This window comes from Pleurodeles waltl, chromosome 8 (genome assembly GCF_031143425.1).
Source record: "Pleurodeles waltl isolate 20211129_DDA chromosome 8, aPleWal1.hap1.20221129, whole genome shotgun sequence".
NCBI classification, from domain to species: domain Eukaryota; kingdom Metazoa; phylum Chordata; class Amphibia; order Caudata; family Salamandridae; genus Pleurodeles; species Pleurodeles waltl.
Genome location: NC_090447.1, coordinates 1,483,315,598 through 1,483,327,978, shown reverse-complemented (window position 1 = coordinate 1,483,327,978; position 12,381 = coordinate 1,483,315,598). Strand labels below are relative to the sequence as shown.

At 42.9% G+C, this 12,381-nt stretch overlaps 2 protein-coding genes across 3 annotated transcripts in view; one reads left to right on the top strand and one right to left on the bottom strand.

Moving 5' to 3' along the window:
* Positions 1-4,879, bottom strand: part of QTRT2 (queuine tRNA-ribosyltransferase accessory subunit 2) — a 184,742-nt gene extending 179,863 nt beyond the window's left edge. Inside the window, exon 1 of one of the 2 annotated variants that reach the window (XM_069202683.1) lies at positions 4,776-4,879. The gene's annotated coding sequence lies outside the window, so the exon portion shown is untranslated. Of the gene's footprint in view, positions 1-4,677; positions 4,756-4,775 lie in introns of those variants that run through there. The other variant, XM_069202684.1, reaches the window with a different exon arrangement.
* A 763-nt stretch (positions 4,880-5,642) lies between these two features.
* Positions 5,643-12,381, top strand: part of CCDC191 (coiled-coil domain containing 191) — a 105,438-nt gene continuing 98,699 nt past the window's right edge. The window contains exon 1 of the mRNA XM_069202682.1: positions 5,643-5,998. Coding sequence (XP_069058783.1) covers positions 5,906-5,998 — 93 coding nt within the window. The 5' untranslated portion in view covers positions 5,643-5,905. The remainder of the gene's footprint in view (positions 5,999-12,381) is intronic.

The following is a 12,381-nucleotide window of genomic DNA, read 5'->3' as shown; positions in this document are numbered from 1 at the left end:
ATGAAGGCACCTACCCCTCGGATAATGTTGGCCTTGGAATATTGTTAGTAATTCATAGCATACTGTGGACTTTAATGGCAGAATGGTGCCCACTATGGTACTGTGCTGGCCTAAGCATATTAGTGGTCATTTGTGGCTCTTTGGGGGCATCCATGACTTTGTGGTGCCAAACCTTGGATAATGTTGGCCCTCCCATAGTGATTTGTGCCATATTTTGGTCATCCATGGCTTCAGTAGACCATACACTGACATGAAAGGCAGAATCCATTCATGTTTGGCAATAAATAATACATGTGAATATGTGATTTAAACAAGCACTGGCAAAGTTAACAGGTCTCACCTAAGCAAGATCTAATGATTTTGTCAATGTATTTTTAGCCATGTTGTACAGCAGCGCTGCACAGCATGGCTGAAAGTTTTTTTTTAAACTGCATTGATGTGGTCAACTTTTTTTTTTCAACCATGCTGCACAGCAACCGCACTGCTCTACAATGTGGCTTAAAAAATATTAAGTAAGTCAAACAATAGAGCTATTTGGCAGTGTCATTTTGTTCCATGCAGCACAGCAGTGTGGCTGCATGGTTGAAAGTAAAACAAGGGAAAAAAAGGTGTTACGGCCAGTGTTGACTGTGTCATAGCATTTTTGTTTGTTTTCTTTTTACTTTCCCTCTGTGAGTCTCACCGACCATCAGTACCCATGGAAAACAAGCTCGAACGGTGTGGAAGGAGGGTTATGTGGCAAGCAACACAAAAAAGTGCATTGCATTTTCTAAACATTAAATAAGTCCTTTACTACTGTGTTGTCATGAAAGATCTAAAAGCAGCATTGTAGTAAAGATTATATTTGAAAAACGAGCAAAGCGTATTTAAACATTAAGTAAGTCTGTAGCTGCAGTATCACCCTGAAGCTTTTAAACATTAAATTAGTCCATGGCTACAGGGTTAGTGCAGAGAAGTGGCACAAACACACAAAAACATGCAGTGGCATGAACCGATGTCCATGACTACAGTGGTTCTCATATAGAAGAGGCACAGCAAAGAAAACCATCACACAAATTGCTTTAATAACAAGCATTTGCAATGCAATGGGTCTCGCATTTATTCAAGTTAGAGCTATTAGCGTTGTAAATTCACAACAGGACTTTTATTGCCCACATAAACTGAAATGAAAAGTAAAACAGTTCACATAAGCGAGCCTTTTCAAGGAGCCATGGCCGCCATGAGCGTGAAGGAGAGACAAAAAAAAAAAAAAAGAACTTTGCTCACAGTCAAATGTATTGGCAGTCGTGCAATTATCCATGTAACAGGGGAAGGCGGTAACAAAACCGCCCCAAGGAGGAACAAACGTAAAGCATTTACCAATGATAAAGGATTTTAGAAAGGCAAGCCCACGAACGACTGAAAGTTACGGGCTTGCGGTGGGCGTGGTTAAAAGACCACAATACATACAACATGTCAAAGCGCTTGCGTGCTCGACCTAAAAAGGTAAAATTGCATATCGAAAAAAAGATTTGAAAACATCAAATAAGTCAGTGGCTACAGTGTCGCTCTGGAGAATATAAAAAGCAACATTGTAGTAAAGATTGCATTTGAAAAACAAACCAAATTCCTCTAAACGTTTAATAACTCTGTCGCTGTAGTACTGCTTGGAGCTTTTAAATAAACATGCCTCAATCTAAGCGTGAGCAGCAGAAAAACACTAATAAAGACAATAATCAGTACTTTATCCATGCTTCATCAAAGAGACAAACACGAAGAGAGAAAGTTAAATCGGCATGTATTGACCTATGAGAAGCAAGGAAGTCAAAGTGATGATGAAGCCAACCAATGGTAAGTAACTGGTGGGCTCTAAGCCCCCGTTTGAATTACCAAAAAAGTTTCAAGTGAGACCCTTAATGACAACATCATGTTTGGGCATCAATGTGTATTTACAGAGAATTAAAATCTGACATTTCAATACAAACGTATGTTTCTTTGATGGAAAGGATCACATTTAGTGGGTAATTTTGTTTATTTTGTTCAAAATGAAGACCTTGCACTTGACAGCAAAATGTGTGTTTTTCCCTAAAAAGAGTAGCTGATATTTGAGGATACAATGGCTACTTCCGAAATTATACTATTAAAGCTGATATGTGAATAGTGATCATGACTGCTTGAACTAACCGGTCTCGTGTCTGAAAATGTTTCTAAGTCTCAGTAACCCAAGAAATAGTACTGGCATACAAGTCTATAAAAACAATATTCTACTGTCTATGGCCTGAGATCCACACTCATAGAATGTAACTGAAAATCTACATGGACTATCCGGAATGGAAAAAATGAAAAGTAGCAAAAACTATCCGCAAACTATATACCATGATAAATAAGTCATGTGAAACTGCACTTTATTAACTTCCTTTATAACCTTTAGTTTGTTAAGACATTTTGAGAAAACTGTAGCGAAATTTGCCATTATTTTGTCAAATTTCGTTTGGGATAGGTGAACTCTCAACGTCCATGGATAGGGCCACCCTTGCTTTGCAAACACAAAAATAGTGGACTATTTAATAAGCACCCATTCAGAATATGTGGGTTCCTAACACACTTGAGTGAACTTAGTTCTGTAAAATGCCCCTTTTGGTCCAATGTTTTCTAAATTTTGTGGGGAGTGAGAATATCTCAACCCCACCTACAGCAAATCCGGGTCGATGCAGTTTGGGAATGGCATTTATGCCCCACCACTTTCAAAGATCAACTTCTGCTGAGAACTACAGCAACTGAAGGGAAATTGATATATAACCATTAACTACAGAATACCTGCAGTGCCCCAGTTACAGTTGTGGATAGGAAGTCACATACTGTGAAGAAATGACTGAAAATAGTAAGACTGTGTTGTTGACTAGTAAGAATCAGGGAATGTAACATAGCTATAATGTTAGTGGGCAAGCGTGAGTGTTAACTGTAAGTTTTTCAAAATAATAATTGTTTGCATGACATTTTTATTCATGTTTATGTGTTAATTTGTTTTTGTCCTCCCCTCATATTCTATTTGCATACTGTTTCTCTATACGAATTGATGTGTTAATGTATTTAAGACACAGGTATTTTTTTCTCTCAAAAGTGATGTCCTTGTTGCAAAATTATAAATCAAATTAATGCTGATGTAAGGTGTTTTTTGCTTTTCCTAACTGCTTACCACTGTATGTTTGAGTTCATGAATGCTCCCTTTGGCTTGACATAACTACGCTGAAAAACCTAGTAATATTTAAATGCCACTCCTATTCCATGGCATTCTATTTACATACAACTGCAGTAAGAAACCACGTGGTACTTTCGTCAATCTGGACCCAATTTCATGTCATTCAATTTTCTGTGACACCATTGTTCAACCACAAGCAAGGCCATGTCTAGTCCTGTAACATCAGTGTTCTAATTAACAGGTTTGAAACCTGGAAATCCTACCTATTTTTGGGCATCATAATGTTGGCAAGATTATAATCAGATATGGGATGACACTAACAAAGTCCATACCAGTAGAGATGTCCTTCCACTAGGTCTCGCTCCAACCTATTTTTTTGTGCAGCTTTATACTGCGTGAACTCGACACAAAAGGTATTTGAGCAGTTTCCATGAACACCAGTTACATTCAACAAGACCACACTTAAGGCCTGATTTAGAGTTTGGCGGATGGGGTTACTCTGCCACAAACATGACGGATATTCTGTATGCCGCTTTACGATGTAATGGTTATCTTCTGGACATCGTAATACGGAAGAACGGATATCCCTCACATCTGTGACAGAGTAACCTGTCCACCAAACTCTAAATCAGGCCCTTGATTTTTTTCAGGGAGGGGAAGATTAAGTGTTTTGCCCAGAATAACAGGATGTTGAGCGGACAGTTCCAAAGTTGGCAGCTTTGGCTGTATCATCACATCTTCTCCCCAGTGCCTCCCCATAACCATAAATAGGGCTCCCTGTTTTACAGCATTTATTTTTTTAAACAATTCTGTCTGAATTTATCCATATTTATTTTTTAGACATCTTATTGTATTTAACCATATTTATTTTGTGTTTTGAGAATAAGTGGAGTGATAAAATGGTATACTTCTACATTTAATTGATAAAGAATGCCTTCATAGGTTTATGCCTGTCGCATTTTACCGAGATAAGGGGTCAAATATTGCAAAACAAGTAAATATTAGCATTATACTACAAATATATGTTAACATATGCCTGTATTTAGGGAAATCTTAACCACTCCACGTGGTATCTTCTCGGCTGTTGTCCTGGAATTCACGAAAGACAGCATGAAGAGTAACTCATAAGAAGCACCATTATCAGTATTTTTTCACTTTTAAAAATAAATACAGACATGAAACATTTTGTTTTCTGTCTGTATTTATCTGTAAACATCAGTAAAAACTTAAAACTGGGAACCTTATCCATAAACTTCTAACTAAATATGTCAGAAAGGACAACTCATTGCAGTAACCAACTAAGTGGCCTATGGTGATCTAAAATATCATACATAAAGGGACCAGCTTACTGAAAACCCTAAACTGTGAGTCTACCTCTCACACCTCTGCAGCGCCCACACATAGACAGTAAGCGCTACATAAATGTGTTGAAACAGAAAATAATCAATGGCCACAGAAGATAACAGGTATCGAGGCTGGCCACAGGAACGGGCACTCACATTGTATCTAAACCACTACCTCCGCAGCGCTTCAGTGCCTCGCCTGAAGCAGTAGGCGCTACTTATAATTACATTCATTCCCATCTCCCCAAACTCACGTGTAGTCTGCAGCTTCTTCTCAATTTGATGGACAGACGTATAACCAATCAAATTCGAAAAGACAATTTGGTGGCCGGAAGAAGGAAAGCGACGTTGTTAGGAACAAACGAGGGACTATCCTGTCAAACTCTTACATGCAACGATGAGACTGATGTTGCAGCCATCTTTAAGTTTCCTCGCTATCTACACTTGCCTTCTAACTGAAAAAAGGGCAAACCCTGTATTGTGAATTAGCATCCGTGCATTTGTCTAAAAGAATGCGCTCTACAGCATTTGTCTAGAAGCACTGTTCACTATTGTAGTCATCTGAAACCACAGCTACCACTTCCTGAAACGGCGCCTCGGTGGCAAGACTACCAAGATTCCTTTCATCACAGACAACGGGCTGCCGCCATTTACCGTCTTGCACAAACAGAAGAGCCATCTTAGAAAGGTGTATGGTTTCCATTCTACTCCGGATATTCTACACTGGCCTAAGTAGCTTTCAAACTCTTGACTTTTTGGGCGCAAAATTCATACAGCTATTTGTAGTTTCACTAAATATATTTTAAACACAGCAACGTATGCATATATTGTAGTAGCTAATTATGTATGTGATGTATTAGAACGTGCGCTTTTAGTGCTGTAGATTACTTTACCCCTACAGTGAAAGTTCTCTCTAGGGAGCCCCTTCATACAGTATTATCCTATCATGCTAACCCTCCTTTTATTTACGATAAAGTGTTTCTGCTGTTACTATGGCGACAGAGCCGACGCTCCGTGCAGCGCTGGGCACTGTGGGAAACGTAGTCCTGTACAATAGCGTACACCTGGACTAGCGCGAGAAACGTGCTCTGAAACACTACAACTCCAGCAATGCAACAGCACCAGCGCAGGGAAGCTGTACAATGGCAGGGGTGTTTTTTCTCTACCTGAAAAAAGTTCATTGGATTCCGGGATTGGGTCCAAACGGCGGTGGGATGCTAAACGCGCGCCAGTAATCTGCTTTTATCTTAATATTGGTACTTTCATTGCAGTGACCGAGCGCGGCTTGCGCTGTAATGGGCGCCGGGGCCGGCAGTTAGCTTGTCGGGGTCACTGGCTGCTGCTGCGCTGACTTTGGTGCAGACTATAAAGGGGTGCAGCTGGCATGTCAGTCGGGGTCACGGCCATGTCGCATGCAAAGAACAAGAGGTCAGATCTGTACCACTGGAAGAGGTCCAACAAGAAAGAAAGTCCAAAGGTAATGCCTCTATTTTTAGTTCAACATTTTTTTACTTTTTTTATAACATAGGACGAACACAGAACCAGTTCCAACTTGTTCTGTGTTTACATTATCCACCTGCAAGCTAAAGTTAATGACAACCCTGAAGCAACAATAACAGAAAGCCTCAGATGCGTAATTGCCAACATTAGATGATATTTTAGGTTTTCAAACCACTAGTTACCATAATTATGACATCACTGCAGACTACACTACATGGCCTCTCTCCCAAAGATGACATACATAACATGGGAGCCAGATCAGAAAACATTGCTCCGTTACTTTCCTGTAATCTTCACTACCCTTAGTCCATCTCGTCCTGGTCACAGCTATTACAAATGAGGTAATGTTACCTAATTTTGTTGTTGTTGCAGTTTTGTATAGCCTAATCTCTACCCAAAGGTATTGGCGTGCTTTACATGAGCTCCAGTTACATTGCACAAGGGCATGTTCATTATGTTTTTTAAGGCCCAGGGAGATTAAGGGGGTTATTCTAACTTTGGAGGAGTGTTAATCCGTCCCAAAAGTGACGGATATACCACCAGCCGTATTACGAGTTCCATAGGATATAATGGACTCGTAATACGGCTGGTGGTAATTCCGTCACTTTTCCGTCACTTTTGGGACGGATTAACACCTCCTCCAAAGTTAGAATAACCCCCTAAGTGATTTGGCCAGAATCACATGCTGTTGAGCTGATGCTGATACTCAAACCCGGTTCCCCAGTTCTAAAGTCAGCAGTTCTGGCCTTTAACTCGACATCCTCTCATGAAAAGAACAAATAGGGACGATCTTAGAATGCTAGCCCCACCACTCCACTTGGGTGACTTAAAGGGGACTGGCACTCCTGGCTCCTTCTGCATACATAGTCAAAGGTCTGAAATAAGGGAGGATAATGTAATGACTGTGATGAGGGCGAGATGGAATAATGGTAGTGAAGATGACACATAAGTAACCAGAGCATTACTCCTTTGTCCCTTGTCCTCGTACCAGTCATTACAAAAGAGATATACCAAAGATGAAGTCCTTTGACTAACAAAAAAACTAATGACATTAAGCAGTCTTAACGCTGCAACACCCACATTTTTTTTAATGCATCAGAAAAGTCACTGAAAGATTTTATAGAAAATGATTGAGAACTTGGAGTTCGAATATAAAGGTTCAGGTCAAAACCATCTAAGAAAAAGTGCAGTGCAGAAGAAAATTAGCCTACGAGAAGAACACCACATGTCCAAGAACTTCCTGTGTTTCGAGTAATAATTTAACAAATAAGGCCTTGAAAGGTTCTAAACGACCTCCATAGAGGAAGAGGATAGACATGTTGCTCAAAGTTTGGACTTCTTCATTGCGAAACCAACAGTGTAAGTTGGAGTCAGAAGGTCAGAGCAGAGGGTTTGAGAGGTGAAGGAAACTTTGGAAGTGCCAAGGGCAGAAGAAAAAACAGGGAATTCTTCAGAGGGAATCAAGATCTCCGTGGCTGTTACAGGATCACCACATTCAGTTCTCCTTTCTCTTTCTGGAACGTGGAGAGAACAGTCTGACTCAATGGAAATCTTTGTTGCAAACAGGCATGTATGATTTCCTGAAACGTTTGCTAATTCTTTAGAATGCCATTCTGGATAATGTGGGACCTTTGTTAAGATTGTAATTTCCTGTTCTGGTTGTTGATTCCCTTGATGTGGACTGCTGTCAGATTCACCACGTTTTTCTTCACACAAGAACCTCACTGAGACACTATCATATTGAGACGCTTTGAACGAGTGCTCCCTTTGTGATTTATGTTAGATACTAAAACAGTATTGAGCACATTTACCAATACATTGTTCTGCCTGTCTATGTGTTGGAAATGCTTGACTGCTTGAAAGATTACCACAAATCTCCCAAATTCAACGATTTGTGACCTTCCAGGAATGACCATTAGAAATGACCGGTCCAGTCCTGTAGGTTCGCTGTCCAAACAAAACAACCAGCATCCATTCTCAGGGGTAGTGGGGGGTTCTAGGTGCATTCTCATTTCCCTGGAAAGATTGTAGGTATCCAATGACCAAAGAAGACTGTCTTTTAACTCTGAGGTAGAGGAACTATTTTGTTCAGGGAGACTCTTGTTGATGATCACTGACTGTTGAAATGCCATAGAAGAGGAGGTAGATGAAGCCATGCCCACTGAACCGTGTGAACATATGCTGCCATGTGGCCCTGTTCTTCCAACCATAACTTGACAAGAGCTCCAGCAGTGTTGATTGAAGACAAGGGATTCTTTGCTCTGGCAGAATCGCTTTTCTCAGAGCCATCTGAACTGGAGCTCCTATATACACTATAAAAAACAGGTTCTTTGATGGAGAAAGTTGGCACTTTAGAATCTTGATCAGGAGACCCTTAACGTGAGATGGTTGCTTTTGTCTGTTCCCAGAACAGACGGATTTGAGTCATAGTTGCAACCTGGAGCAATCAACTGTCCAAGTAAGGGAATATTGGGACCCCCAAAAAGATGATGTGCCACAGCTGGCGCCATCGTTTTTCATGAACACTCTTGCGGGCAACTTCAGACCAAAGTGGAGAACTTTGAATTGCCACTGTTGATTTTCTATTGCAAACTTCAAGAACTTGTGATGAGACTTGGCAATCTAAACATGGAGATATGCATCCCTGAGGTACAGGGTTACGAGGAAAAGATTGGCAGGAATTAGAGGAATAACCCTCTGCAAGGGTTCCATCTTGAATTTGATATTCTGGATGAAAGTGCTACGGTTCTTAAGTCATTTACCAGATTATGGGGGTTATTCTAACTTTGGAGGAGTGTTAATCCGTCCCAAAAGTGACGGTAAAGTGACGGATATACCACCAGCCGTATTACGAGTTCCATAGGATATAATGGACTCGTAATACGGCTGGTGGTAAATCCGTCACTTTTCCGTCACTTTTGGGACGGATTAACACCTCCTCCAAAGTTAGAATAACCCCCTATGTCTTCTGGACTAAAAAGATAGTAGACTATGCTACCTTCCCCATCTCCTCATTGGGGACTGGGGAAATTTATTTATTTCAGCTGAAGAGCTAACACTCCTTTCAACAAAGCCTTAATTTTGAATGGATCTCAAGACAACGGAGTAGGAATGATCCCCGTAGGAATTGGATCAGCCAAAAATTCTATCCCCTACCCCTTGCTGAGCATGTGAGGAACCCAAAGATACCCAAAGATCTGATGTTATTTCTTCCCACTGTGAAATGATTTGACAAATCTGCCCTCCAGTCCTTGATGGAAAATTCTTCACCTTGGTATAGTCAGGAATGCTGACTATTAGTACCTGTGTTCTGCTACTTTTTCTTGTAGGACTTGAAGGATGACGTCCCTTGAAATTTGGAGGCTGGCCATTTTGTCTCCTTGAAGACTGGTGAAAAGAATATTTTGACTTTGAACCGCTACATGACTGACGCTGGATTGATGGCGAATACTTGCTCTACTTAAAATTATGAAGAATCTTGTCTTCCAGTTTTATGACAAGTAATCTAAAATACTACTGTTCTATATTTGATCTAGTTGCAGATCCCATTTTGAGTCCTAGCCTTCCACTCCGATTGAATTGTTTGATATTAGCAAAAATATTTTTTTCTTACCTTAATTGAAAACTGATTGGTCTTGGTATTAACAACAGTACTTATTTCATTTGCTTCGGAAAAATAAAATGCTGGGTCAGCCTCCAAATCTGAATCAAGTAGATCTCAAAGAGATTGCTTTTAGGGGTGCAGTCTCGCCCTGATCTGTTTCACCTTTTGCATTACCAACTTTGATATCAGCTCTGTAGCTCGTTGACTCCTGGTTCCTTTGCCTGGGAGTTGTAGCTTATACTCCTATCAGATATCCCCTTAACCTTATGTTTTTTTTTTCATATTTCAAACTTCCTTTGAAGCCCTAGATGGGTTTTCTTTTGTTACTTTTGAACACTCTGGTCGCTAGCTCTTCCTCAGATCGGAGTGTGTTGTCCTTTACAGTTGTCCATTGATGCTCTGGATAGCCTGCCCTTTCAACTTCCAAACTGAGCAATGGACACACATGCATTGGCATGTGAGATCTTATTTGTAATTGAATTTTGATGAAATAAACACGTTTTGTTACACTGACCCTTAATTGAAATGTGAGACATTAAATCAGTAATTCCTTGATGGAAACCTCTCCTGGTGTGTATCTGTTAGTGTCCTGAAGGAACAGGAAAACGACCCCTCACCCCTTAAGTGGGGGGAGAGTGTGGGTGTCTCTGGCTCATATCTCTGAAGTCAAGAAGGAGTTAATGTCTAAGTCCTAGTGTAAGGAAATGCCTCCTTGGCATGGTTACCCCCTGACATTTTGCCTTTGCTGATGCTATGTTTTGATTTGAAAGTGTGCTGAGGCCTGCTAACCAGGCCCCAGCACCAGTGTTCTTTCCCTAACCTGTACTTTTGTTTTCACAATTGGCACACCCTGGCATCCAGGTAAGTCCCTTGTAACTGGTACCCCTGGGACCAAGGGCCCTGATGCCAGGGAAGGTCTCTAAGGGCTGCAGCATATCTTATGCCACCCTGGGGACCCCTCACTCAGCACAGACACACTGCTTGCCAGCTTGTGTGTGCTGGTGAGGACAAAACGAGTAAGTCGACATGGCACTCCCCTCAGGGTGCCATGCCAACCTCACACTGCCAATGCAGTATAGATAAGTCACCCCTCTAGCAGGCCTTACAGCCCTAAGGCAGGGTGCACTATACCAGTGCATGAGCACTGTGCCCCTACAGTGTCTAAGCAAAACCTTAGACATTGTAAGTGCAGGGTAGATATAAGAGTATATGGTCTGGGAGTCTGTCAAACACGAACTCCACAGCACCATAATGGCTACACTGAAAATTGGGAAGTTTGGTATCAAACTTCTCAGCACAATAAATGCACACTGATGCCAGTGTACATTTTATTGTGAAATACACCCCAGATGGCACCTTAGAGGTGCCCCCTGAAACCTTAACCAACTACCCGTGTAGGCTGACTGGTTTTAGCAGCCTGCCACACTCGAGACATGTTGCTGGCCACATGGGGAGAGTGCCTTTGTCACTCTGTGGCCAGTAACAAAGCCTGCACTGGGTGGAGATGCTAACACCTCCCCCAGGCAGGAGCTGTAACACCTGGTGGTGAGCCTCAAAGGCTCACCCCCTTTGTTACAGCACCACAGGGCACTCCAGCTAGTGGAGTTGCCCGCCCCCTCCGGCCACTGCCCCACTTTTGGCGGTAAGGCCAGAGGAATTAATGAGAAAAACAAGGAGGAGTCACTGGCCAGTCAGGACAGCCCCTAAGGTGTCCTGAGCTGAAGTGACTCTAACTTTTAGAAATCCTCCATCTTGCAGATGGAGGGTTCCCCCAATAGGGATAGGAATGTGACCCCCTCCCCTTGGGAGGAGGCACAAAGAGGGTGTACCCACCCTCAGGGCTAGTAGCCATTGGCTACTAACCCCCCAGACCTAAACACGCCCTTAAATTTAGTATTTAAGGGCTCCCCAGAACCAAGGAACTCAGATTCCTGCAACTTACAGAAGAAGAGGACTGCTGAGCTGAAAAACCCTGCAGAGAAGAAGAAGACACCAACTGCTTTGGCCCCAGTCCTACCGGCCTGTCTCCCTCCTTCAGAAGAAACCTGCTCCAGCGACGCTTTCCCTGGGACCAGCGACCTCTGAATCCTCAGAGGACTGCCCTGCTTCCAAGAGACCAAGAAACTCCAGAGAACAGCGGCTCTGTTCAACAAAGACTGCAAATTTGTATCCAGAGGAGCAGATTTAAAGACCCCTGCAATCCCCGCAAGAAGCGTGAGACTTACAACACTGCACACGGCGACCCCGACTCGACTGGTGGAGAACCAGCACCTCAGGGAGGACCCTCCGGCGACTCCGAGACCGTGAGTAACCAAAGTTGTCCCCCTTGAGCCCCCACAGCGACGCCTGCAGAGGGAATCCCGAGGCTCCCCCTGACCGCGACTGCCTGACTCTGAAATCCCGACGCCTGGAAAAGACCCTGCACCCGCAGCCCCCAGGACCTGAAGGATCGGAACTCCAGTGCAGGAGGCCCTCTCCCTTGCCCAGGTGGTGGCTACCCCGAGGAGCCCCCCCCTTGCCTGCCTGCACCGCTGAAGAGACCCCGTGGTCTCTCATTGAAACCCATTGGAAACCCGACGCTTGTTTGCACACTGCACCCGGCCGCCCCCGCGCTGCTGAGGGTGTACTTTCTGTGTGGACTTGTGTCCCCCCCGGTGCCCTACAAAACCCCCCTGGTCTGCCCTCCGAAGACGCGGGTACTTACCTGCTGGCAGACTGGAACCGGGGCACCCCCTTCTCTCCATTGAAGCCTATGC